This window comes from Bacillus rossius, chromosome 1, assembly GCF_032445375.1.
Source record: "Bacillus rossius redtenbacheri isolate Brsri chromosome 1, Brsri_v3, whole genome shotgun sequence".
NCBI lineage: Eukaryota > Metazoa > Arthropoda > Insecta > Phasmatodea > Bacillidae > Bacillus > Bacillus rossius.
The window spans coordinates 67,969,587-67,997,560 of NC_086330.1; the positions used below are offsets into that span (position 1 = coordinate 67,969,587).

The 27,974-nt window shown below is 36.1% G+C and overlaps 3 protein-coding genes across 3 annotated transcripts in view; 2 read left to right on the top strand and 1 right to left on the bottom strand.

Moving 5' to 3' along the window:
- Window positions 1-350: 350 nt before the first annotated feature.
- On the top strand, window positions 351-17,024 carry LOC134537068 (cytochrome c oxidase assembly protein COX16 homolog, mitochondrial). Its single transcript, XM_063377302.1, has 3 exons — window positions 351-583; window positions 5,734-5,851; window positions 16,435-17,024. Exons 1-3 carry the CDS (start codon window positions 465-467, stop codon window positions 16,504-16,506), a joined length of 309 nt encoding a protein of 102 aa, XP_063233372.1. The 5' UTR covers window positions 351-464; the 3' UTR covers window positions 16,507-17,024.
- On the top strand, window positions 5,858-10,371 carry LOC134537058 (uncharacterized). Its single transcript, XM_063377290.1, has 2 exons — window positions 5,858-9,260; window positions 9,385-10,371. Exons 1-2 carry the CDS (start codon window positions 7,022-7,024, stop codon window positions 9,642-9,644), a joined length of 2,499 nt encoding a protein of 832 aa, XP_063233360.1. The 5' UTR covers window positions 5,858-7,021; the 3' UTR covers window positions 9,645-10,371.
- Window positions 16,898-27,974, bottom strand: part of LOC134537050 (centrosome-associated zinc finger protein Cp190) — a 38,299-nt gene continuing 27,222 nt past the window's right edge. The window contains exon 6 of the mRNA XM_063377279.1: window positions 16,898-27,955. Within this exon, the coding sequence (XP_063233349.1) occupies window positions 25,258-27,955 (2,698 nt within the window). The 3' untranslated portion in view covers window positions 16,898-25,257. The remainder of the gene's footprint in view (window positions 27,956-27,974) is intronic.

Consider the following 27,974-nt stretch of genomic DNA (forward strand, 5'->3'; position numbering starts at 1 on the left):
CTCTTTCGGTTAACCAGGGGGTCATCATATCTGCATGATTATATGCTAACTGTATGAAGCTGTTTTGTTCCCCCTTCCTCAACATTTTAGTTAATTTTTGCATCATATTCGTTAAATGCGCTAAACGTTGGCTGAAGTGTAGTGTTTTCAGAATGAAAACAGTTTTAAATGAATTTTTTTTTATGAAAGTAGCTATTTTTAACTACGGATATTCTAATTCATACTTACTAACCATCATCATACATGTTCAAGCACCATTTCAGCAATGTTTTGGGCGTATACGATATGCGTTGACGTGGTTGAAAAGTGACCATATACATCAAAATATGCTGTTTCTTGGCTATTCCTAACTCAATGCGGAGAACCGATAACAAGTATGATTTGGATCAATGTCTATGTTTTGAAATTATTATGTGAGAAATGACAATACAGTTGTAGTATTTTTTAAAGGAAAAAATCGGAAAATGACTATGTGGAAAAGTTTAATACAACTCAGTGAATCAAATTTTTTTCGTTACGGTTTGCCATTCATTGTGTTTGTTGTTGGAGGCTCTTTTGGACTTAAAGAATTTGCTCAACTGAGGTATGGAATCGAGGAAAGTGTTGAAATTTACTTTTATTGATTAAATTCCATAGTTCACGTTGTTTTATGTGTGCTGAAATGAGAAGACTTTATAAAGATATTTTTTGAATTCTAGATCCTTAAATCGTGTATTTGGTTTTTCTGACTTGTGACTCCAAAAAGGGGGCCTGCTCCCACAAACTAAATATTGACATTTTATACTGTTGAGTCAAAAATGCTGAAACCTTTTTCTACATCGTATTTTTCGAGATTTAGGAGAAAACATTCATCGGGTACTTAATGTAACATAAAATAAAAATATTTTTAATTTTAAATGAGAACCTCTTTCTTGTATAAAAAAAGTATAAAATTTTAATTCTTAAATGCTTTCTGTCACGTACTTTCAAAAATTATTTATTTCTGTATCGTATAGTATACTATAATGGTTGCTTTTCCTTGGGAAAAAATTTACAAAATTGATTATTTTGAGCACTGCATACATTTCTTTATTTACCATGAAAACAGTGTTAATTTCCTACTGGATTCTGAGAAATGCGCAATTGGGCAAGGCAATTAAGTTGAGGAAAATTGTGGGATGAAAACCATTAAACATGAGTAAAATATAGATTGAAAAAATTGTTACAATCACTGTCACTACGATAGTACAGCAAATGAAATAATTTTATATCAATATTTACACGTATTGATACTAGCTGACACACATTGTCCAGGTTTCAAGGTCATTTTCCACTAACACATCAGGATATCAGGTTCAACCGCAAAGATTTTCGACGGGAAACCATCGGTGCTATTCATTTTCTCCCCGGTACATTATACAGCATTGTAATAAATTTTCACTGAATTTTTTTTTATTTACCATTACTGTAAATGGGAGATGTGGCTTAATTTTTTTCCATTAGTATAGCCGTGCGAAGCCGGGTCGGGCAGCTAGTTTATGAATAAAATTGAATCAATTTTATTGAATTATCACTATTTTGTATGGATACAAAGGAGTGAAATGAAATGGACAATTTAATTAATAAAACTTTTATTTGCATTCATTAATTCAAATATATTTATTACTTTTGAAATGTTGCGGGCTACGTATTTATTTTTACAAGTACAAAAAAAATTCGCAGCTGCCGAGATTCGAACCGATAACCTTTGGATTGGATGTCACCCACGCTAACCACACGAACAAGAGTCCATTTTGAGAATAATCGTTTCAGATGGTGTAAATTAATAATATTCCACGCATAAGTAATATTTGTTTGAATTTCTTTTAACTAGCATATTCTTTGTTGGACTCGAAATATTTACACGCTCGTGGGCTCATAACTATAACACGGTGTGTGATTTAGTTGATCAAATAATAACTTATGACAAATAATTAGGTACCAATTTCAAACTAAAGCGTGAAAAGTATCATACCAGCAATAAATATTTAGTTACTCATACAACACTGTTTAAATATACTGATTTACACTAGTAATTAAAATAATACGTACTTGTAAGAACGCCATTTCCTTGCGAATATACTCCCGTGGCGCGGTGCACAACAATAACCTCGAACCAGTACGCTGCCACGTGCTGGCCGAGTTCTCTGTACTGTCCGAAACATACCAGAGAGATGCCACGCATGTAGTGGGACATCCGTAGTAGGACATCCGTAGTGGGACATCTGCAGTGGGACAAATTCGTGCGTGCAGCCAGCGTTCATCGATTTATTAGACGTCACGTCAAAAAAGAATTACGTGAGTTCCTACTGTTCTTCCTTTGTCCCGGTTTGTTTGGTCAGGTCAGTTACATTATAAATACTTCAAAACTAAACAACCATTTAAATTAATTCACATTATTTTTAATGTCCGCTTAGTTTGAAAGTATTTATAATGTAACTGACCTGACCTAATCGACCATTTTAGTTCTTTATGTTCATCCTTTGTCCCGGTTTGTTTGGTCAGGTCAGTTACATTATAAATATTTTAAAACTAAACAGCCATTAAAATTAATTCACATTATTTTTAATGTCCGCTTATTTTGAAACTATTAATAATGTAACTGACCTGATATAATCGACCATTTTAATTAATTACGCATTCACGAACACACGGCAAAATAACAAAAATGGCAACGGTCGAATGATTGTATATATATCTATAGTATTGCAAAATTAAAAAATTCGATATCTCCTAAAGTATTTGGAATTTCTTATCTCCGCCGGTTTTAATGAAAAGAGGAAGTGAAAGAGCATATAATAAAAGTAATTTCAGATTTTTAGCATTTTTTTTTCGCAAATACCGCTACTCTAGATATTTACCAAAATGTTTTTATAAGACTATAACTACCCAACATATCCTTAATTAACCATTTTAAAATGGTTACCTAATAATTACCATGTATTATGATATTGAAAGTCAAGTTGGCGCTCCTTTAACATTGGCTATATATGTTTTTCTTTAACAGCTGTGTTTTGGAGGGAAAAGACCAGTTCATTTGGCTTCCATCTGTATGGTGTTTGTGGTTTAAAGTTATTTTTCAGAGGTTTCAGCTAGCATTTTTTGAAGACCTATTTGATGGTGTCCTGTCCGTAACAAAAAAGTAAGAAAGTTTATTATACGCATAAAATATTAATCAAGTAATTGTTTATCATACATGACTAGATACTACAAGTAGATGTTAACAGAACCTCGAAATTTAATGTTGATTATTAATTTTCTGGACTAATAAATCACTTTTTTAAGATTTGTCCTGTTCGTAACATTTTTAAGATTGATTATAATATAAAATCATTTTGTTGTTTTTTTGTAAATTATTGCAAATTTACCTAAACATGTGCTAATAACCAACATTCACATGAGAATTTCTATAATAATATTAACAAATTTAGAAGCATGTAATGTACAAAAATCTTTACTTTGAGAGTTGAAGCCAAGGAACAGAATTCCATATTACCGTAAAATGAGGTGATTCGGAGACAGATGAAGAGTGTGTTGTGCAGAAGCTTACCAAGAACAATGCTCAAGGAGGGCAGTCCCTACTCATTGAGCAAGTAGGGCAGAGTAAACATAAATATGTAGGTAGTGGTGAGCCAGGGAGGAGTAGAAGATGGCAGCATTGAGATTTTCTACATGGAGCAGGTTGTACGCGATGGATGCCAGGACATTCTTTTTAAAACTGTTATCACAGCGATATATTTTGTGAACTTTTCAGAAGTCATAGGTTTGCTTCCAGAACCTGAGTTTAAACAACTTGGAGATAGAATTTTTTTACAAATTTGAAAAGATAATTCCTGCGATTATGTAGAATCTGCTTTTCTGAACTTAAAAAATATTTATGATACTGAAATGACTGATAATGTTAGAATTTTTGCTGTTGTGTTCATTAAGGAGTAACTTTTAAACCAAATTGTTATGTTCAGTAAGGTTGTATTGTAAATTATATTTTGTCCCCTAGGTCATGTCCCGTCCGTAACAGGTCACTCACTAACAAACATTTTAACTGTTGCTTAAAACTTAATTTTTTGTAAGTGTATAGTATACTTTTAACTTCTCCTTATCTAGATACTAAATAGTAAATTAATTGGATAAAAACCACTTAATGATTTTCAGAAAATATTTAGTATTCCTCTTTGATTCAGAGGCCAAAAATAACTTTAAAATGGACAATTAATAGCATCATATATGCTGATATTATTAAATGTAATTATGTTCTGTTCATTAATAAAATTATTTAAGCCAAAGTACTAAATTAAAAGTGTTATTGTCATTCAGACTTTTGTCCCATCCGTAACATTCCGTCCGTAACGTGTCACTCTCTCAAAAACATTTTATTGATGGTTATTAAAATTAATTTCTGATTTCAGGAGATTATGCATGTTTGAACTAACTACTACTATACCATGTATCGTAATAATTGTATGTAAATCACTTTATAATTCACAGAAAATATTCGGTGAAAAACTCACCTTTGACGTCCTGTCCAAATGGTGTCCCGTCCGTAACAATACCAAAAAGATGTATAATTGCAGGGTCAAAATTAATAATTATCTCGTACATCGACAATTAGAAGTTGTATAATACGTTCTAAGGGTGACAAACTGCAGATATTGATAAAATTATTTTTAAGGTATAAATGTCCCGTCCGTAACAATGGAATGGCTGAGGTGCGTACATATTTTTTTTCCACAATGAGCAGAAAATGAATATGTTTGTGATTGTCTATAGAATCATTGATGAAACATAAATTCAGCGAAGCGTAATTAGATTTTGCTGACCATACTGCTGTATATTCTAACTCACATCACACAACAGTCACAGAAATACTAAACATGCTTACATCAGAAAATATAATACAAAACCAACGAATCCACTCCAAACGATCGTAAATTTCTGCAGTCAGCAAATTAATGCTTTCACTTAGCACACAATGCCAAGTGATACACAAAAAATGAAATAATGTGATAGTCACAATTGTACTGTAAAATTTAAATTAATTGAAATGCATGTAATCTAAAATAACTTTTCTTTACAAACAAACTCATAAAACAGTGTATAAAACTGTTTCCTTAATTATATAAAATACTACACTTGACACAACTAGTACCCAAACAAAAACACACACACTGTAAAAAACTTTTGCAGGCAATTAAAATACTACTAATATCTTGCACTTCTATTTTAACCTTTGGAATATAACACATTTGGAATGTGTTTTTTTTTCCTTCCAGAGTCTGCTCATCTAGAAATTTGTATTGGTACTGCTGGTAAGCTACTCTGAAATAATGGTACACGTATTACAGTTCAGTATACACGGAAATTATATCTTCTAACATGTCATAATAATGAACCCTTGAAACTTTATTCTTGACATGACAGAACAAAAAAAAATTATTTATGCTTTCAAACTATTTTAGTATCTCACCTTCATTGTTTTCAGTTGCACTTTGCAACATTCTTTAAAAATTATTACATTTGTCTTCACATTCTGTTCATAGCACACAGTATGTGTTTTCTTTTATTATAACATCACCCGCTTGTTAAGACCAATTTTTGCAAAATTATTAAATTTCTTTGATTGCTACTGAGATAATTGTTTATGCAGATATTTCTTTGTAGTTTCTGGTGCATAGTAGTTTATTTGAGGTTGGATGTTGAGGTGATGACATGTTGCAGGTATGACTATAGCAAAAGAGAGAAAATTGATCCTGATGAACTTAGAGAGAAATATGGAATCCAGATGAAGAAAAGAGGTGAAGTCACTCTGGAGAGTGAGTACGAAAAACTGAAACAGGTAGAATAGACCAACATTTCTAAATATTTTTTCTTGTAGACCAGTGGTAGTCAACTGGTGACCCGCGGGCAACATACAGCCCACAACATTGTTTTTTACAGCCCACTTAAAGAATCTTCCTAAAAGTAAATGGGTGAATCTCAGATTACGGGAAATAATTGGTCTCTAGTGAATTGCTAAGAGTCCAGGGACAGTTCTACTACTTTTAATCAATTTCCTTACAGCTACAGATGACCTCTAAATGAGTCGTGTGTGTGTTCCAAGATTTATTTCAAAATATAAAAATATAAAAATTAAAAACATTGTAAAATGTCATTAGCATGGCTGTCCCAAAACACAGTATACAAAGCTGTAGGTTGACTTGTGAACCAAATTGCTTAAGTTTGAAACTTATCTACAGATTTTTGAAAAATGTATACTTTATTGACTGATTTCTGAATATAAGTTTTATTTCAGTTTTGAAAATGCTCAGAGTACTTTGGATCAAAGTTGGTCCCTAGTGTTTTGTGTCATTAGCATGGTCAAAGTTTGTAAGCTCCTGGAAGATAAAAAAAGGTTTTGTTGTTATTCTTTTACTGACAAGGATATTTAGTTTCCATTAGGTTGGCAGAACTAACTTGGTTTTGGAGGGAACTACAAGCCTAAGTTGATGTTATCATATATTGTGTGGACTTTTTATGGTGAGTATGAAAATTGATTGTCATTAGCATGGATGTTGTAATTGCTATAAGTAGTAATTATTAAAAAATATTTTTGTTCAGTATGATTGTTATCTATGTTTACTTCTTCATGGCTTAGTGAAAGTTTAATGGGTCTTCAAATATTAATGTGAGGTTAGGTTAAAGTAAAAATTTTCATTAGCATGGACAAATTCATTGTCATTGGCATGGGCATTTCTGAAATTGCTGACCATGCTAATGACACCAGTCCATGCTAATGAAATATTTTTCTTTTACAGTTGGATAGGATACATAATTTCACTAAAACTCGAGTTATAAACATCAAGTTAAATATTTTGCTTTGAGGTTTTTGTATATGTTTGTGTGTTTGTATATATATGTATATGCTTAAAATTTAGATTTGTTCATTTCAATTTGAAAATCCAAACTAAGTTTTGAATGATACGGAGTACATTTGTTATGTTTATATGGTTACAGATTAACTGGTAGTATGGCTAGAAAGAAAGCTGCAATGAGTACAGCAGAAAGATTGAAGAAAAAAAAAGAATGTGAAAAAAGAAGAAGAGAGAGGCTCAAAAAAGACCCTGAAAAACTCAAAGCTCTCCAAGAAAAGAAACACAAAATATACTTGAAAGCAAAAGTTACCGGCAAGGTGAAACTTGTTGCTGATTTTAATGAAAGACAAAAAAGACAGAAACGAAAAGAATGGAGGCAAGCAACTAAAAAATACAGAAATAAGAAGAAAGAGGAAGAAGAAATGCAGGCGTATTTACAAGAAAATGTACAAAATGTGTGTGATTCAGAAAGAGTCAATCAAGAAGGTAATGAAAACATACCATGCACATCGTCATATTCTGAAAGAGAAAGAGTCAGCACACAAAAAAAAAAGGGAAGAAAACAAATTCGACGAAACAAAACAAAATCTTACCGGCAAATTAAAAAATTGGAAGCAGTAAACAGTGCCCTTATGAAAAAGTACCACAAATACAAGAAAAGGTATCAGAGATTGCTGAAAGGGAAAGAAAAGACTCCAACATTGACTCCAAATACAAAAGTGAAGAAAAATCTCCGCGGAAGAAAAGTGCCTGATGATGTTCGCCGTAAACTGGTGTTTGCAGAAGTAATTACAAAGGAACTGGAAAGCAAATTTGATAGCATTAAAAAAAGTGAAAGAGAGAAACAAATTTTTACAAAGGTGATCTCTGGAAGAATTTTAAAAAAGTATAGAATGCTGACTCACACTAAGCATTTTCTCCCCTTAAAACTGCATCTTGCAAACAAAAGGCGTTCACATGAATTAATTTATGAAAGGCAAAAGAAAGCAAGTATTGAATTTATGAAGAGGAAGGTAAGTGATTTTTTAGAACATGAGGGTAATTCTACTTTATGCCCAGGTAAAAAAGATGTGGTTTCAAGAAATGGGAAGCAACAGCAGAAACGCTATTTGAACAACACATTAAAAAATCTGCATGCAAAGTTTCTACAGGCAGAGAACTTCAGGATCAGCTATAGTTCATTCTGTAGATACAAGCCTTCTTGGATTGTTCCCAGGAAAGTACATGAAAGAGATACGTGCCTCTGTGCTAAGCACGAAAACATGAAGCTTCTTGTTCAAAAACTACATTTCTTAGAAATTATTAAGGAAAGAAATATTGATGATTTTTTAAAAGCTCTTACATGTGAGAAAACTAGTGAAGAATGTCTAGCCAGAAGGTGCCCGCTTTGTACAAACAAGCATATCACATTCACAGAGAAGGAATTTGACTTTGACGAACAAACCAATGTAAAACAATGGTGTCACAAAAAGGAAAAAGTACTAAGCAACAAAACAAAACAAATGATTACCATTCAGAAAACTACTAAAGAAGAAATTTCCTGCACAGTCGGTGAATTAATTCAAATGCTAGAAAACAGAATAGTACCTTTTATGGAGCACATTTTGAATATCAAACACCAGCTCGAAGTTATGCGAAATCTAAAAACTCATTTAGATGATTCACAACTTGTAATGCACGTTGACTTCTCAGAAAACTATGCATGCAAATATGCTTCAGAAACCCAATCTGTTCACTTTGGTGCTTCGAAGGAACAAATAACATTACATACAGGTGTTATGTATACTGCTGGTGGTATCAAGGAATCATTTTGCACTCTATCCAAGTCATTGAGACACGACCCATATGCCATTGCAGCTCATCTTACACCCATTCTTGATAAGTACTTGAAACAATTTCCAACTGTTTCCAGAATTCATTTCCTTTCAGACAGTCCAAGCACTCAATATAGAAATAAGACCATGTATGCTCTGATAAGCTACTACATCCCCAAAACATTTCTGCAAATAGACTCTATTACTTGGAACTATTCCGAGGCAGGGCATGGGAAGGGAGCACCCGATGGTGTTGGCGCTGTTTTGAAACGAACTGCTGACCGTAATGTAGCAGAAGGAATTGATATCAGTGACATTGACACCCTGGTTGCGAGTTTAGGAGAACATATTTCTGGAGTACATGTTGAGGTAGTGCTAGAAGAAAGTATCAAAGACGTTGAATTAGTAATGGAAGATGTTGAGATAATGTCCTTCCCTGGGTCCATGAAAGTTCACCAATTGAAGTGGAGCAGAAACTCTTGTAAAGTTCATTTCCGGAAACTTAGCTGTTTCATCTGTCATACTGACATTTGTTCACATTATCATATGGGAGTTCTTACTACAAGCACAATGACAAAAGGTGAGACACATTTTTTTACTCTCTATCTCATTTGTCACCTTATTGCCTCAACTGTTAATCCTCATACAAGCATACATTTAACATCTATGAATAGTACTAATTTAGTTTTGTTTTAACTTTATAGATCCTGTACACCTCACAGATTTTAAAATTGGAGATTGGGTACTGGTTACTTATGATGGAAAACAGTATCCAGGTGAAATAATCGGTATTCTTCAGCATGCAATAGAAGTGACTGTGATGTACCCAACAATTGGAAGGAAGTACAGATGGCCTGTGCATAAGGACCAGCACACATATGGACTGAGTGACATTGTGAAGAAGATAGACAGTCCAACACCATCTGGCTCAAGAGCTGCTTTCTTTGTTTTTAAAGATCTCTAGAGCCAAATGACATTGTGTGTGATGTTTAACCTTACCATATTGGTGCACTTAAATTTTTACTTGTTTTCAAATAACTATGGCAAAGTGAACTAGGCCTATAATTTTAATGTTTAAATATGCATGTTAGTTTTTTAAGATAAGAAGTAGACTTTGTAATTTTTTTCATATTTCAATACCAAATTATACAGTTCTATTATTAAAAACACTGTTTTCCTTCTAAATAAGCCTAATTGTTATTTAATATTAAAAGAATAAATTAACAGGTTCCTTTTTTAATTTCATTTATCTATGTATTTTATCTGGACAGAATTGCCTACTGACTATCTACACTTTTTGTATGCTTAATCATTTGCATGGTGTCATATGTCATTAGCATGGATGCTTTTGTCATTAGCATGGTTGCCTGAATTTTGAAGTTTTAAAAAAAGTTGAAATTTTACATTTTCAGCTCTGCTGACAGGATACATCTCTTCATCTACCTTTGAGTAGTAGCTCATAATTTTTTTTTAATTTTTAAAACTCATTGTGAAAATAAAAAAACAGCACAGTAAAATGGCCTGTAATCTGAGATTCACCCAAATATTACCAGATATACTGTCATGTTTTATTGTCTTTGTTTACATATATGTGCAAAAGATTTGTCAGTAGACACTTTACAGAAGCCATAATATTCTCACACTATATATATATATATATATATATATATATATATATATATATATATATATATATATATATATATATATATATAATATAAAAAAAATTATCCGTGACCCGATTAACAGTGGCGTCTCGTCAGGGCAAGCAAGGCAAGCAGTGCTTGCCCAGGCAGTTTGCAGACAATGTATTTTTTAAATAAATATTTTATTCAGAATAGTATTTTACTTTGGCTCGTGCAGTTGGTGTATGTATTTTTTACATCATCTTCTTGGGACCCAATACTGTGCGCTGTGCGCTATAAGAAAAGAACTCGTCGACACACAAATTATGCTGTTTTAGAAGCATTGCTAGGTTTAGAAGCGCTGGTAGGACCGCTTTCAGCAGGAAGGCTGCCGCAGTAGTTTCCTTTCGGAAGGGGGGTGGCATGGTACAAAGGTTCGAGGAGGGGATTGGCTGTAAAAACACGTGGTAGAAGCTACGAAGGTAGCGCTTTCTTGCCGAACTCAAGCGAACATGGCCAAAGCAGACGGTGGAATTCTTCCGCCGACTGCTTCGGCTATGTCCGCCACAGTTCGGCAGGGCAGGTGGCGAGGACGCATTTCAGTCGGCGATCGTCTCTCGGGGCGCGCGCATCTCTCTCGCGGGCTGTTGGCTGGGAGTTCCCTGCGCCCTATTGGGTAACCAAAGGCTGGCAGTGCGTGGGGGATTTGTGGGCGTACGGGAGGCGGCCTAGCAGCGCCATCTGCTACCGACCGCGTCCCGCGGGTGGCAGATACGGGAGCCCAGCTCGAGAGTTGCAATCTGGCTGGAGTGACTGTGAATAACCACGTACCAGTTAACAGAGTTTCTGAATATGTATGAAGATAGTTTCTTTCGTGTTGGTACAAAAAATACCAACATTTAATTTTTACTATTCTAGTACATTTTTATGAGCTTCTTCTCTTTATTTTAAGTACTTACTTTGCCATGTGTTGTCTGTTTATATATTTTGTACCAGATATCGATGATACTACACTCCCACTTAGTATATAAATAATGTAGAGTAGGTATTTTATTATCAGAATAATGTATGCCAAACATTATTATTTTTCAAAAATAGTTTATAATTTTAAAAAAATGTCAATTTTTCTACCTGTGGAATAGTCAATTTTCAGTTAAGAAAACGACTTAAATAGCACCCTTTTGTACCTTGAAATCAATATTTTCCCGGAGGAGGGCCCCCGGACCCCCCCCCCCCCCTCCCCGATGTTTTGGGGTGAACGGAGTTGTTGCTTTCCCTCATGTAAACCTCACGCCTCGCCACTGCCGATTAACCGGGCATTCGATTAAGCAGGTTTTCAATTAGTGACTAAACATATTAGTTTGGGGGTTATTCATTAAATTTCACCACGTATGCATATCAAATTGTAAATATAATTTATATTTTTCATTGAAACTGTGTCTTTTAGGCACATTACAAATAATTTCATTCATACCTTTTTTTAAAAATTAATAATTAGTGTTAGTAATACTTGTACATTTATTTTGTATAAATTACTTATAAATTTTGCTGTAATGTATAACCTAAATACATTTTAATTAGATTATCAGTGATTTTCGCTTTTCCATGCTGACCCCAATTTCCCCGGTTTATCAAGGTTATAGTGTATGTACATATATTAATATATATAATTTTTTTGTGACCTTAATCTTGTTATAAGTGGGAAAAGAGGTTTGAAAATGATAGACCAATCAATTAATTAATTACAGTTTTATTTACTAACTACACAATTAAGTAAATTACAACACTTAAAATGTCTGCCCATAAATTAATCACTCTTTCATTTAGTCCAAAGGTTGCTCTACCCTCAGGAATTTGACTCCACGGTGGCTCGCCTGACTGCTCGTCTCTTACCTCGCACCTAAGTCTAAACACACTGCCTTGCACTACTCACTTATCCGTCTCACACAATGCAGTTTGGATGTTTCGGTCCCAGATGCACCAGTCTCCGCACACGAAGCCCGTTGCTTATTGTCTGCTTTCGCTCACCAGGGGGTCACTCGCCCTCTTCCCTTCACTGCCTGTGAGGCCAGCATCACCATTTTTATACCCCTCAGCCCCTTTTGGAATGGTCTCGCTCCCCTGCGAAGTATCTTGTCAACAGGGTCGACTTGACACCCAAAGCTCTCAGAACAAAAGCATCCTAGTTACACCAGTTCATGCAAGCGGGGCTATGGGAACGTGCCGTACCCTCCAGAGCAGCAGTCTCCGGTTTCAGTGAGAAAGCACTCAAGTTGAACGGTGTTAATCCGATTAGGTGTGTTGCGATAATAGTGTGTGCCCCACCCGCAGGCTAGCAAGCTTCTCACGAGTCTTGTAACATTGTTGTTTCCTAATGATTCTTACGTTTAAACATAAAAAAAAAATGTTTTTTGTAAATACTATATGTACACAAGTTTCACAAAAAAAATTTTTTTTTTATTTTTCACCAAATGCCACATATTGTATTTATTGGTTATTATACAGAATAATATGACATAAAAAAATTGTAATAAACTTGATATTGTGTAAAAGCTGTCAGGTGCTGGGGTTGGTTTCAAAAATAATATATGGCTCTTGAAAAGAGTGAAGTTGGCCATCTCTGCTGTAGACGATGGAAAATTGACTTAATTAATAGTTTGCTAGATGTTATGGGTATCCCTGAAAGTGTTGTGACACATCAGACCTCTGGTTTTCTCTAAATGATGTGTTATGTACATGAAAAAACTTGAAATAATTTTCTGGACGTTGAAAATGTTTGATTCCATTAACTGTACTTATTGATGCTCTTTTAAATTAAACATATTGTATTTATGTTTACTGATTATTACTTCTTTTTATCTCTTCACGAAAATCCACAAATCCACAATGGTGGCTATCTTGTGACCACCCAGAAACAAGTAGGCCTGTATGACGTAAAACAAAATGTGTACAAGCCAACATCTTCACGTGCTCAAACAAATTAGTCAAATTTAGTCACTCTGTCACAACATGTACTTAATGTTCGATGCTGAAATCCTTTTCTTGCGTGTGACATGATGTACAAATGACTGATAGACCATTGTCTTCTTGGCGTGGCCTCCAATAATTATAAAAGGCTGCTGCCTGTGGTCAAAATATTCTACTTTAAAGATGTACTAAATAATGTTTGACAGCACGGCCCGAACTACAGGCATGAAATTCTGCTCCAACTCACATTAAAACAGTAAATTTGGTGAGATGCCACACGACACGTCCTGCTTACGCTTGTGCCTGAGCAACGACTAACATTGGCCACTGATGACTCCAACTCTTTCCAGGAGTCATAGGCCAATCACAGAAAACCTTACATTCCTAGTTCATAACACATTTCATTACTGAAAACAGACCAATATCCTTTGCATCCTGTCCACAAGACCCATCATTTCCATTCCCACGCTCGGATTACTATTACATCATCCAAATGTTCTAGAACAATCCTTCTAGGCATTAGTAAATAAATGGACCATAGCAAACAATACCTAAAAAAAAATATATGTGAATGCACAAAAAAACTTAAATAAGGAAAAATATAGGTGAAAATAATTTTAAACGACTTATCACAATAAATGAAACATGTGATCAGAAATAGACACACAAATACTGCCGAAACTGACAAATAGCTGATATTTACATTATAACAAGAAACCTAACCAAGTATTAGCTCTTATTTAAAAAAATAAAAAATTGAAAAATATTGGGTTGCTACATTGTGTGACATAGACTTTGTTCACGTATCTGTGTCATATATAATTATTAAAGTCTTATAATATAAATTTATAATTAATTTAATATGATCATTAATTTATGAACTATTAATTTTTTTGTTATTGTATACATTATAATTTTTATTCCATTATCTATCATGCATAAATGAAGATATGTATTCAATATACCTAACCAGTTACTTATTTATATTTTATTATTTCTGCTGTAGTTGTAACCAAGGAGCATAGAAGTAAACATAGATTTCTCTTCTAGGTAAAACATAATTCCTTTTATTTTCCTCTTAAATTGGCCACAAATGATTCTGACATTACCAACCACAAAGCATAAATTAAAAGGATTTAAATTTTGTTCTGAACCATATCAAGAAATGTAATGAATTTCTCAGGATCTGGGTCCAAATAATATGTTTATATGTTGTACTATAATATTGTTAAAAACCTCATTTGTTTATATCACATTGTAAGTAAGACAAGTGTGTAGTTATCGGACTAAAAATTTAAAGCTCTAATAGGTTGTATAAACATTATAAAGGATAATTACAAGATGTAATTCAGGCATGTTTACATTAATTAAACACTAAATTTGCAAAGGTTGATATTGTTTTAATTTGTGAACAGTTCTTTTATAATGGCATAGCTTATTAACGAGTGCAAACTTATTGCAATTGAGCTAAAACACTACAGGTCACAAATAGAGAAATGATTAGTTCATTATTTATAACTGCTTCAGATAAATGATAAATCTATGTCAAGCGATAGGTAAGTCAATTGAACAAGTTTCATAATGGTTACACCATTTTGCCAGATGGAAAATTATTAGATTGTAAGCTATCGCAGGTTTAGCCTTACAGCACAAAATATACATCAGCAACAGGAAAAATAAATGTAGTGTGTGTATAAAGAGACTCTCACTGCATCGTACGCAAAACTGAAGTCCTTACAATGTAGATAGAAAAAAAAGTAGAATAGTGTAAATTTTAAGTACAAAAAAAAAGTAGTATAATGTGTGCTTGGTTTGTAAGATTTTTTACGTACAGTTTACAAATTTTTCCCAGGAGAAAAACCTGAATCCTCATTGTGACATCACCATCACAGACATTACTGCATATCTGTGCAGTATTTGTTTATTTCATTTATTTATTTTATCTTTGTCTTATTTCTCTCAGCATTTAATTTTTTTTTGTTCGTTGTTTCTGTGCTATAAGTGAGGTACCTCTTTTTTAAAAAAGGAATAATCGGATGGCTTAAAAAAAAAAGGAAAGAGTTTCGGAAGACCATGTCAATTTAAGTTGTTTTTGTGAATCATGTTTGATCAGTATAGAACGATTTGATGGATATTTAAGTAAGTGTACAGATATTATTTGTTTTTAATTAGAATGAGAGTTAAATTTATATAGTATAATGTAAGTTCGTAAATTAATGGCATACACATTCTTGATGCAAAATGAATTGAAGTTATTAATATTTTTTTATCAATAATAATCACAACATAAATCGTCTCACACCCAGAGGTTAAGATTAAGGAGTTTCAATTTTTTTTCCCTGAGCTATAAAAAAACTGGACACTGTAAAATAAAATATATTATTTATTACTATTATTCAGACATACAATATTACAAACCTAAGGACTCTTGATTAAGCCATGTCCAACGTAAATCCAGGAAATTATCAAGTTAAAGGGTGTACCGTCTGGCTTATTATTAAACTTACATTTGTATATGGATGTTAATTATATTAATTGTAGTATTGAATGAAATAAGGCGTCACATCATTTTATTTCTTCCTTATGGATGTGCACAGTTGGGAGCTCATTTCAAATTATTACGCTACGCCACTGCTATTACTAACATCAACACTGAAAGATCGAGCTGCTAGGATGTACTTAGTGTACAAGGACAATTCAGTGCAAAGTCTTTAAATCCAGCATTTTATGGATCAGCAGTTTAGATATTTTTTTGGGTGGATTCCAGGATTTATAGTTTTCTCAGAGTTTATCGTTACTGTCAGTTTTCATTTCAGTACAGTGTTTCCTGGTTTATAGTGGGTCACATTTTACATTTGGTATTCCTTTTAAAACTATATTGACGTTTGATAATCCAGCAAAACCGCTAATCCGGCACAGCTGTGGTTCAGTTTGTGCTAGATTAAAGGTCTTTCACTTTTTAAATTGAAAATGGCATGAGTATACACATTAAATACAAACCAGAAATGTAATAGATTATTATTTCATTACTTTCTCTAGTTAATGTTATAAAAATGTGTCATCATAGAGCTAAACAAACTTGTTTCCTTGAAATTCTTAGAATAAAAAAAAAGTTGTTTTTGTATATACTGTCTTAAGGGTGATGTGTATTGATGTTTTCAGCTGGATATCGACAACTGGTCAAACATAAGGATTTCTCGTCCCTGGGAAGAATCGCCAGAAGAAAGCAAGTGAACAGTATAATAACTTTTTTTTTAGCAAAACTGTTTATAAAATATTCTATTGCACAAGCCATTGTAAAAATCCTGATTCGCATGTTACGAAATTGTGCCTAGAAAAATAGGAGATAGCTAAAAGATAGAAGAAAGCTAACTGAACTCAAGAAGTGAAAGGCTGGGGTGTGAATCATGAGTGTGTATAGTGGATGTAAGTGTATTAATAAAATAAATTATTTGTGGTTATTGTCGCAGTTAAGCTTCAGATAAGAATGTTAGCATAACGATCTAATGAACAGACTATTCTTATTTATATTTTTAAAATTTATTTTGTGAATGCTTATTTGATCACTGGCATAGATAGTAACAAATCCATAAATTGAAAATACCATAGAAATAACATAAAAACAAGCTGAGTCATAACAACCTGTAAAGCTTCTAAACTAAAAAATATTGCCTGGATGTGTTGATATTTTTGTCAAGTTATTATCTTTTACAATTTTTCTTTATGAAATTTTTATGAAATGAAAATTGGTAGCCTGGGTTCATTCTTTTATATGCAAATAACTTTGAATCCAAATGCAGGTATATATAAAACTCATGATACAATTAAATAAACCTCAGGCATGCTGATGTTATTGCAATTTAAATTTGATGTATACAAGAATCATTCAGTTATTGCTATACAAAGATTATCTAAATATACAGAGAAAGACACACTTCCTAATAAAAAGGTAAATATTACCTTTGAGGCTGTATGTTCTAATGTATGATATAAATTACAAATTATTATTACAGACTCGTACAGTTTCCTTAATACCATTACGTAAATAACGAGATAGACAAACTAGTGAAAATCTCTATCTCTAGGATTTTCCATAAAACCATTACATTTTCTCTCACTATTGGTGGAAAATTTATATATTTCAGAGCATGTTTGATGATCAGGAGAAATATTCCTTCAAACATAATACATTATGCATGAATTTACACAAAAACTTATAGCTTAGGGCATAGCATATAAACCCTTCACCAGCACATCTATTTTGATCAGGTATCAATCTGCAGAATGCATTTGTGGACCCAGATCAAGTAAACACTTGATATTATAATGTAACTGAATAAGTGATGATCCATTCTCTTTTCTCCTAGCCATGGCTGAGAATGTATAAGCTTTTGATGAAAAATAAAAAATAAATATCAGAACATACCTTCTACTAGTTAGATTAATGTTTGTTTCATAATAAAATATTTTCTCATAAATAGTAACACATTTTTTTTTCGGTAATGTCTTCAGGAATGGAGCTTTTCAAAAAAAAATTGAGATTTTTTTGTGGTACTAATTTTGTTTGATTATACTGCCAAGGAGAGTTAGTAAAATTCTACTGGTTCTAGAAAACTTGATAATGGAGAGGGTGATTTAACTTCAGGAAAATTGTAAAAATGTAAGAATTTAACAAAAAATAAGTGTAAAAATTCTTAAATTCATATGATAATTTAGTAACAGCAATATTAATAATTTTTCACTGATATTTACTTTTTTATTACTAGAAACCACAATCTCAATTTCAAATCCCTTCACTATTAGCAAGTTTTAAACAATAAAGTAGGTCAATTTCATGTTCATGGCCATATCATCAAGATTGCTAGACACAGTCAACAGAAAACATTCAAAACATTTGTCGGCATAGAATGTGTGAAAATGTAGTATTGATAATTTTGGAATATTCAAGAACTTATTAGGTGTTTTGTACCTTAAGATTTATATACTTAAATCACATGCAACTTCAAGCCAAACTGAAATGTATTTTTGTTATTTAATTTCCATCTGCTGTTGCTTGTTTTATTATTAAATAATCATTTTCTTGAAAATACCTTCACATGAATGTATCTCGCCTGACATTGCCCTGATTTATAGCAACTATAGCATTCCGGATGTTGTTCATGTTGCATATCTAACAACACTCACTACAGTTTTTAGTTCTTAATTAATTACTAGCATTTCTCAAAAATGATAATGTTAAGGGTGATAACACACTGCAGCATTTTTCGTTAGTTTCGCTCTCCGGATAAATAACCTATTCATTTTACAACAAAACAAGTTTAGCAGTCGTGGTTAAGAACTTTGTTCAGTTAAACATCAATGTTCCATCTAAAATACTTTTTCTATTATTTGCAATTCATCTCCAACTTCAAAGGCCTCGGGAAGCACTTAAGACCTAAATCACACAATGTTTGCAAGTTACTTTTTCATGATGATCCTGCAATGAAAATTCATTGGTCTAATTCTGACTTAAACTGTATATGTATATATCAAACTGTAGATATATCAACTGTACTGTCATGTAGGACGTGTGTAGTGGAGAGGTTGGTGGCCCTGCAGGTCATCAGCAAGATGGTGCTTGTGAGGTCGTTCGGTTGAGTGTGTTGATATCGGGTTTGGGAGTGGAAGGACCAGGAAAGGATGTCGAATAGCGAGCGAAGTGCTAACACCTAACAGCATATCAGGAAGGACACAATAGTGGCGACGAGGATTTCTATTTTACGACCCAGGCGTATGTGCAGGGAAAAAGTAAACAAACGTGACATGTGGCACACGTACTTGGAACGTTTGGGATATTATTTTGTGGCAAACAAAAATAGAGACAATAATGAAAAAAGGGCGATATTTTTCACCATTTTTGGAGCATAGCTTTATAACCTCGTGACCTCATTAGTGGCCCTGAAACCAACGTTCGAAGTTGCATTTCCTGACATTTTGGCGGTACTCACACAACACTGTGAACCTAAACCAAGTGAGATCGTGAAATCATTCAAATTCCACAACAGAAATCAGCACGAAGGAGAATCTGTGGCAGACTTGCAATTTTGCGGATTTAGATCGCATGTTGCGGGACCGGGTGGTGTGTGGTGCTCGTGATACAAAGGTGCAACACACACTCCTGACAAAAGACAACTTTACGTTTAAGGAGGCGGTTGAGTTGGCAACAGCTGCGGAAGCCACAGGCCGCAAATGTCCATGATCTATGAGCACAGCTGGGCCCAACTGCGGGGGCAGTGCTAAAGGTAGGGCGCATTAGGTATGAAAAAAAAGAGGTTAGGGACGACCAGAAGCGAAGCCCAGTTCAGGTGGACCAACAACCTGCAGCTGACAGACGCGCTTGCTGGAGGTGCAACGGGGACCACTGCCGACACACTCTGACAGTGTGCAATTTTTGTGCTAGAACATGCCGCCTAGAACAATCTTTTTACGAAGAAGAGGAAGGGGAATGCAGGAGTGAACAGCGGATCGCGAGACCATAAGGAGATGGGCAAATCTGGGAAGCATGCCGGGGACACAGCTGGGACTTAAATTTGAATAACCAACCCGACTCTGGAGAAGAGGATGAATCAGCAGTTTACAGCGTGTTTCAGACAACTGCTAGTAGGTGTATAAGTGAACCACCGATTATCCTAAATGTGTAGCTAGATGGTCAAAGACTTCCAATGGAGAGAGTTTCTCAATTATCAGAGGCATTGTACAAGAGATTGTGGCCGGACCTACCAGCACTAGCAGATGCAAACTTAGTCCTGCATACTTGGTCACAGGAAAGATTGGGAATCAGGGGGACCTGAGAAGTATTGGTAAAGACAAAGACTAGGCAATGTAGACTAACAGTTTTAGTGGCTGAAGGGAAGGGACCAAATCTCGTGGGCAGGAATTGGTTAGAACCGCTTGGAATCAAAGTGGAGAGCATTTTCCAACTAATACACCTAAAAATACCACATGCAGTGCAGCACCATGCACGGGTGTTCTACAGTGTGGAGTTGGGAAAATACGTGGGGCCCCAAGTGACTATGGAGCTGGAACCTGAAGCCACGCGAGTTTTCTGGAAGAGTCGGGGAATACCATTTGCATTGCGAGACTTGGTGAGTACAGAGATTGACAGACTGGTCGATCAAGGAGTGTATGAGCCGGTGGAATTCTCCACTTGGGCGACAGACACCTATTGTGCCCATTCGTAAGGCAAATGGGAAGGTCAGGCTCTGTGGGGACTATAAAACTACAGTGAACAAAGTATGCAAAGCTAACATCTATCCATTACCTACAACTAATGAAGCTTTCGCTAGCTTAGCTGGAGGGGCAGTTTTTATGAAGCTGGATTTAGCAGATGCCTACCTGCAGTTAGCGGTGGATGACACGACTGCAGCAATGTTAACTGTAAATACAATGAAAGGGTTGTTTCAGGTCAGGCAAGCGGGTGCCCGGCTATCTTTCAGCGGCTTATGGAAACCTTGCTAGCGGGGATTCCAGGTGTGGTGGTCATGTTGGATGAAATTTTGGTCACTGGGAAAGACATGCAGAAACACTGGGACAGGGTACAGGAGGTTTTAGCTAGGATAGATAAAGCAGGGTTGCAACTCAAGAGGGAAAAGTGTGTATTTGCTGCGGAGTCTGTTATATTCTTGGGGTACCAAATTGATATGCGCAGGAGTGCATCCAACAGATGTGAAGGTGGAAGACATTAGAGAGGCACCGATACCCACAGGCAAGAAGGAACTGCAGGCCTTTTTAGGTTTTTTGAATTTTTATGAAATATTCCTGCCTAATAAAGCCACGGTCGTGGAGCCCTTACATCGCCTCTTGGACACAGGAGCAGAGTGGGTTTGGAAGCCAGAGCATACAGAGGCATTGTGCAAGGTGAAGAACCTGTTGCAATCTGATCAAGTGCTAATTCATTATGACTTGAATAAGCTTCTCATGCTTACATGCGATGCATCTAACTATGGAGTAGGTGCAGTGTTAGATCACGTCACAGATGATGGAAAAGAAGTGCCTGTGGCTTTTGGATCGCGCACACTGCAACATCATGAGAGAAACTATTCTCAGCTAGACAAGGAGGCACTGGCCGTGATGTTTGGAGTTACCAAATTCCGGCAATATGTAACCACCCTTAATTTCACAATTGTGACAGATCACAAGCCGCTGCTGCGATTGCTGGACCCCAAGCGGCAAACCCCATGGATTAGACTACGTATAGACTTTCTGGGTTCGTTCCAGGGAAAGGTCTTCCTCGTTGTAGTGGATGCACACTCCAAAATGGCCGGACAGGATGTCGAATAGCGGGCGAAGTGCTAACAGCATATCATGCAGGACACAATATTTACCAAAATTAAGTCTGAATAACAATATTGAAAATTACATATGAAAAAAGTTTTTTTTTCAAAACCGTAAAAAATTTAAAAACCAAATACAGACTGTTCCAAATAAATTGGGAAGAGGGGGGGGGGGGGGGGGGGGGGAATGTGCTACAATTATAAAATAAAAATGGTAGGCTTTTCTCTCTGCAACAATACCCAACTAAAAAAACACAATTTCCACACTGTTACTTTTATTTTAGTCATTGTTTTTCAGTCAGTTTCTAATATCTTTGCTGCTGAAAATGTCCTATTTGTTCAACCATCTTCAAATTTTTAACAAGTATTCAAAGACTAATAAAAATTCCTCAATGAATTTTTACATCTTGTTTTCAACTTAAAGTAGATCTACCCAACATACGACAACAGTGCAAAAGACAAAAATGAAAAAGTACAAAAAATACTTTTTGTATACAAAATGTAATGATATTGTCATTGTAGCAACAATAATGACTTCTCTTGCATCAATATTAACTATTAATATTAAAACAATGTTTGAAATTATTAAAGAATTATATTTCACTAATTTACAAAAAAAAATTCTTATGTAAACTCCATTACAAATTTTTTAGTAAATTTATTGAAAATTTTAATTTTCTTTGTTTGATCCTTACTTCAACTACTGTTGTGTCATATTAGCATAAAGTGAAAATAACACACAAATTTCACACCGATGGTATAATTAAGCTTACACGTTAATACTGTAATTAAAATCTTTGCCTCAAATTACAAGCATACCTAGGAAAATGCAGATAATTTATTGTTATGGTGTTAAAAGTTACTGGATTAGTTCAATTTAAATCACTCCACTTCCTCGAAGTAATGCCCTAATTTGTTCCACGAAAATAGTGCAATAATCAAATAAAACTTTTCCCCAAAAAAGTGTAATGTTAAACAAAATAATTTTATACAGTGAAACCCCGTATTTACGTTAACGGTATTTACGTTTTCCCGTTATCTACCTCCTTTGTTTTTGGCCCAATTTATTTTCCATAAGGCGGTATATGTCGTTTTCATGCTTGTTACGTCGGAAAAGTTTCTTCATTCCCGTTATTAACGTCTCGTTCAGTGTTTACAAACATCGAAACATGGCCGTCATAGAAGAAAGATACATCAAAAGCTGCGTATGTGAACACGTTCGCGCCGTGAAAAGTGCAAGTAACCTTGCACAATTCACAGTGACTTCTATTTCCACAGCTTTCCGCTACAAGCGCTGGCTTTAGCAGTAAATGTATTTGACACATCTTTAACTCTTTGTCGTTATTAATATCTGTGAGAAAATGGAGAAAGTGAAACTGCGAAAAACTATCATCATTGCTGATAAAATTAAAATAATTCCTAAGTTCGACGAATATGTTGGATCACGTGTGGACCTTGTGAAAGAACTTTCAATCCCTGTTAGTACACTTAAAACCATCATCAAAAGCCGAGAAATCATCACTGCAAATGCCGCACGATGTGGGCCAAGTGCTAAAAAACATAAATATGTGAAGGACTCGAAATTCAAACAGCTGGAAGATATTCTTCTCGAGTGTTTTTCTGGTGCACGTGCCGCAAATTTACCAATAAATGGTACAATACTGAGAGAAAAAGCACGTGTTATTGCCTCTAGGCTGGGAATTCAAGATTTCTCAGCTTTCAATGGATGGATTGATCGGTTTAAGAAGTGTCACAATGTTGTTTACAAGGTGGTTTGTGGCGAAAGCAAAAGTGTGGATGTGGAGACTGTGGAACATTGGAAGGAAAAGCTACAGGAAAAAATTGCTGGGTTCGACCCGAAAAAATGTTTTCAATGCCGACGAAACAGGGTTGTTTTTCAATGTTCTACCAGACAAAACCTTTAGTTTTAAAGGGGAAATGTGTCACGGAGGTAAGCTCAGCAAGCAACGGATTACTGTGTTATTGCTTACCAATGCAGATGGAAGTGAAAAATTCCCTCTTTATGTCATTGGCAAAGTGAGAAAACCTCAGTGTTTTAAAAATATCAAGTCACTCCCAACAAAGTACGAAGCAAACACCAAAGCCCGGATGACCAATACTTTGTTTCAGAGCCAGTTGCATGCATTTTATTCAAAAATGGCTTTGCAACACTGCACGAGTGAGCTACAGCCCCTTGACTTGGGTATCATTCAGGCATTCAAGTTTTTGTACCGCAGATACCTAGTTTCAATGGCAGTAACAATGCTTGATGTTGGAAAAGATCCTTCTTTGATGAAGATAAATCTGCTGATTGCATTGCATTTTAGTGCAAGAGCCTGGAAAGAAGTGAAAACATCAATTCAAAACTGCTTTGCAAAAGATGGATTTGTGTTCCCAGAAAAGGCTTACACTCTCAGTGAAGATGATTACAGTGACATTGAAGATGTTGAAGGACATGAGAGGGTGTTGCAGGAGAAATTATTTCAAGATTACGTGGATGTGGATGTGGATGTGGATCACTGATCACTTCGGAAGTGCAATATATAGAAGATATTGTAAAAAGCCATGCCAGTATTTCTCAACAGGATACTGACGATGATGATGATGAAGTGACAACACCCACGACTAAAGATGCTCTTGCTGCTCTTCGAACTCTGCGAGACTTCATTGGAGTATCTGCTGGTGAAAACTGTGATGGTGTTTTTGATAATTTTTATACTTTAGAGAAGCAGATCATGTGCATGAACACTCAAAGATGCAAGCAAACCAAGATTTCTGATTATTTTACAAAGAAATAGGCCTAAGTTAGGCTTGAAAGTTTTTGTACATAAGCCTACAAAACTTTTTTTATGGTAACATTTTATCATGGCTCACATTGCTTCAATGCTGTATTCACACAATTTTATAAGTTATGTTGTAAATTTATTTTTGTTTACATAGGCCTAATGAAGAAGGCTACTGTGTATCTATGACTGCGTTACGTCAAATAATGCCCTAATTCATTGCCGTAGTTACTTCAAAACAACAAATATCAACAGGTTACTTCAAGAAGTAGGGTGTATGAAAAAAGGTATGAATACCATAAATTGGTTCTGCTTGTGAGCTGATGGAAAATATATTGTTAGAAGTTAAATATTTATTTATTAATTTGGATATTATTTGCATTTTTTAAAATATAATCAGACTAAATTTATCATGTATTCATTTCCAGATATTTTGAATACTTGCAAATAGATCTATCACAACCAAGCCTTCATAAATATTAAATACACTTGTACAAATTATAATATCTGTTAATCCTAGTTACACAAGCTGTCTTAATAAGGCTGGTACTTCTGAACAGTATGTATTGCTAAGCAGCAAAGAAAATCTTAAATACCAGGAATAAAAAGCTAAATTAACAAAATCAATATCAAGGCATAAAAATCATGGCATTCATCCAAACAAACATGCAAATTTCTGTACAAAACTATTTTACACCTATACCTAATCACATACCTAATATTATAACTACTATGTAAATAATGTTTTCATACAATTTACGAAAATACATCAACATTGCAATTATTTTTCTGTGGAATAGAATATACTATGCATAATTCTAAACTGAAAACAAAAAAAAATCTGCTAAATTTAACATGGAGAGGAGCATAATATATCAGTCAAGTTATCCTTACATGTGCTGCAAATTTTCAGGTAGAAACTTAACCAGCTGAGTTGTTATTTGCTCAGTTTTCACTTGAGAGCCAGTGTTTGTGTCGTCAGCCCCCTGGGACTCCTCGCTGTCATCAAAGTCCTCCCAGTCCTTCACCAGCTCAGACATCTGCACCATCGGCCTGGGGTCCTGGTTGGGAGGCGGAGCGTCCCCGGCGGTGGAGTCATGGCCGTCCCCTGGCCCGGCCTGGACGAAGGATTGCTGGAGTGCCGTGGCCTCGTCCGGCCCGATGACGCGCACGATGGTGCCGCCCTCTAGCTGCACCAGCTGTCCCTGGTTCACCTCGTCGCCCGGCTGCGATGCCAACAGCAGTTGTGCCCCCTTGCCACCGGTCATCTGCTGGATCATGCCCATGTCCACGTCTCCCGGGTGGGTGATGTAGATCATCATGCCTTCCCGGGGAACCGCGTCCTCCACGTAGTCGTGGTCCGACAGGATCATGGTCACTTCTCCGGACGGCATGTTCAGTGGAGGTGGAATGGTCACCGGCCCACCCTCGGACTCATGCCTCGTCAAACCCTGACTATCCGACACATCGTAAGCTTGGCTCACGATGATCGCTCTGCTCGGGTCGTACTCCCCGCTCGCGATGGCCTGGTTGCTCGGCGTGCTGTACGACTGGGTGACGATGGCTTGACCACAGGAGTCCTCGTAGGAAACGGCCGACTGGTACGCATGCTCGTCACTGGACATGATGTCGGGCACTATGAACTCCTGAGTGTCTGGCCTCAAAGGAGCACCTGCCGTCTCCTCTACGTACTCCTGTACCTCTGTTTCTGTCACCTCATCGTTCATTGCTTCCGTGTGATTCTCCACAAACTGCCGAACTTCTGATATGTCACCACTACTCATCACATCATGATTAAGAATGTACTCCTGGTTGTCATCAAGCACAATTACAGTTTGGTCATTTTGCACAGTCTCTGCCAAACCAAGGGAAGCTGCAATGCCACTTGCCACGTTGCTCAGCGCTTCTGCTTCAGAAGAGAGCACATTCGGACCCTCTGCCAGCAGAGTCACTCCCGGAGGCAGGGCATGGCCCGACTCGGTCGAATCGCTGGCATCCATCACAGGCACATCAACTATCTCCCCCTCATCTTCCGTCAAACTTTCATCTCCCATAAATTCTAAGGCGTTTGTTTGCTTGCTCCTTTCCATTTTCTCTTCTTTATGGCATGCCCGAATGTGGGCCTTCAAGTTAACACTGCGTACAAATGGCTTTTGGCAAAACTGGCATTCGTGAAGCTTCTTGTTGATCACAGAGTGAAGATTGGTATGCATATGACCCTGCAAAGCCCCATTACTCTTGAATGATGCCTTGCACACTTTGCACACAAACTCGGGGGTTTTCAAATGACTATTCCGGTGTTTGATTAGCAAGGATTCACTCAGTGCCACGTAATCACACTGATCACAACTGGGAAAGGTACAGTTTCGTGGCGGAGGAACATCGTGTTTGGTGTACAAGTGATAGAGCAAGAGATTACGTTTGCTTGCACGGTGACCGCAATGCTCACAGATGCGAGCATCAATCTTCTCCATGTGCACATCCTGAAGATGGCGCCTGTACAGATAATACGTCTCAAAGTTCATCGGCTCCTCTTGAGTTCCGCACGTGTAGCAAAGCCACGGCCCTGTTGTATTTTCCGCTCCTGAAAGAACTTTAGCTTGAGGCAGCACCTCATCCAGTTTCACTCCTATCTTTGCTTTGCTAGCTGCGAGAGCTACGTCCGACTTAAGCATGACATACGACACCTTTGACATGACTGATTTGTTGCCATCACCGTCCAATGACTTTGTGGAATTTGGGGCCGGACCACGATGCATGATTTTCAGTTTTATATTTTTGTTCTTCTTGACGAGATTAGGATATTTCTTGAGTACCTCTGTAATGATCCTAGCATGATTGGAGATGTTTCCACTGTTTGTTAGTGTAGTCATAGGCGTGGACACAGAACGTGAGGTGGGTTCTTGCTCTTGCTCGCTTGTCAACGTATCGTGAAGCTCCACTTCTGGCACAGCTGAACCCTCCTCAACATTGTTTTCCTTCTCTGCAGACGCTGCATCAATAGAAAAGCGCACTTTTTTAGATGGCGAGATTGTTTCTTCATTTGAAACGGGTACCTTCAATATCGACTTCTGGGGCATTACTGCAAGTACTGGATTCTCTGAATTTGTTGGCATGTCCGGTTCTTCGGATATGCTATCAGTGGCCCCGTTTCTCATGTCCTCCTCGTCATCTTCATCATCATCGAGATCTGCAACTGCCAAATCATCATCTACGTCTTCACCATCTTCCTCTGTGTTCAGAAGGTCTTTTCGAAGCTGATGTTCTTGGACGTACTCCTTAACGGCTTGAAGATCCAGTACTCTGGTCTTGTTTGAATGTTTTTCATTAAAAGACGTAGTTCCAATAGGGCGCTTCACACTGTTCGATGCAGAGCGCTGGATCTCTTCGAAGGTTGTAGCCTGAGACTGAGTCGAAGGAATGGCTGAAAATGAATTATCTGAATGTTTGTGAGAACCAGGTGCTTTTAAAATGGGAGCAGTTTCATAGGAAAGATCATCAAACGATGATGTAAACGGTACTACTGGCTGCATCACACCGTTTTCCGGCCACTCAAATCTTGTTGGCCGTGGCTTTTGGCTTTTTCGCCTGAAACAAGAAATAAAAG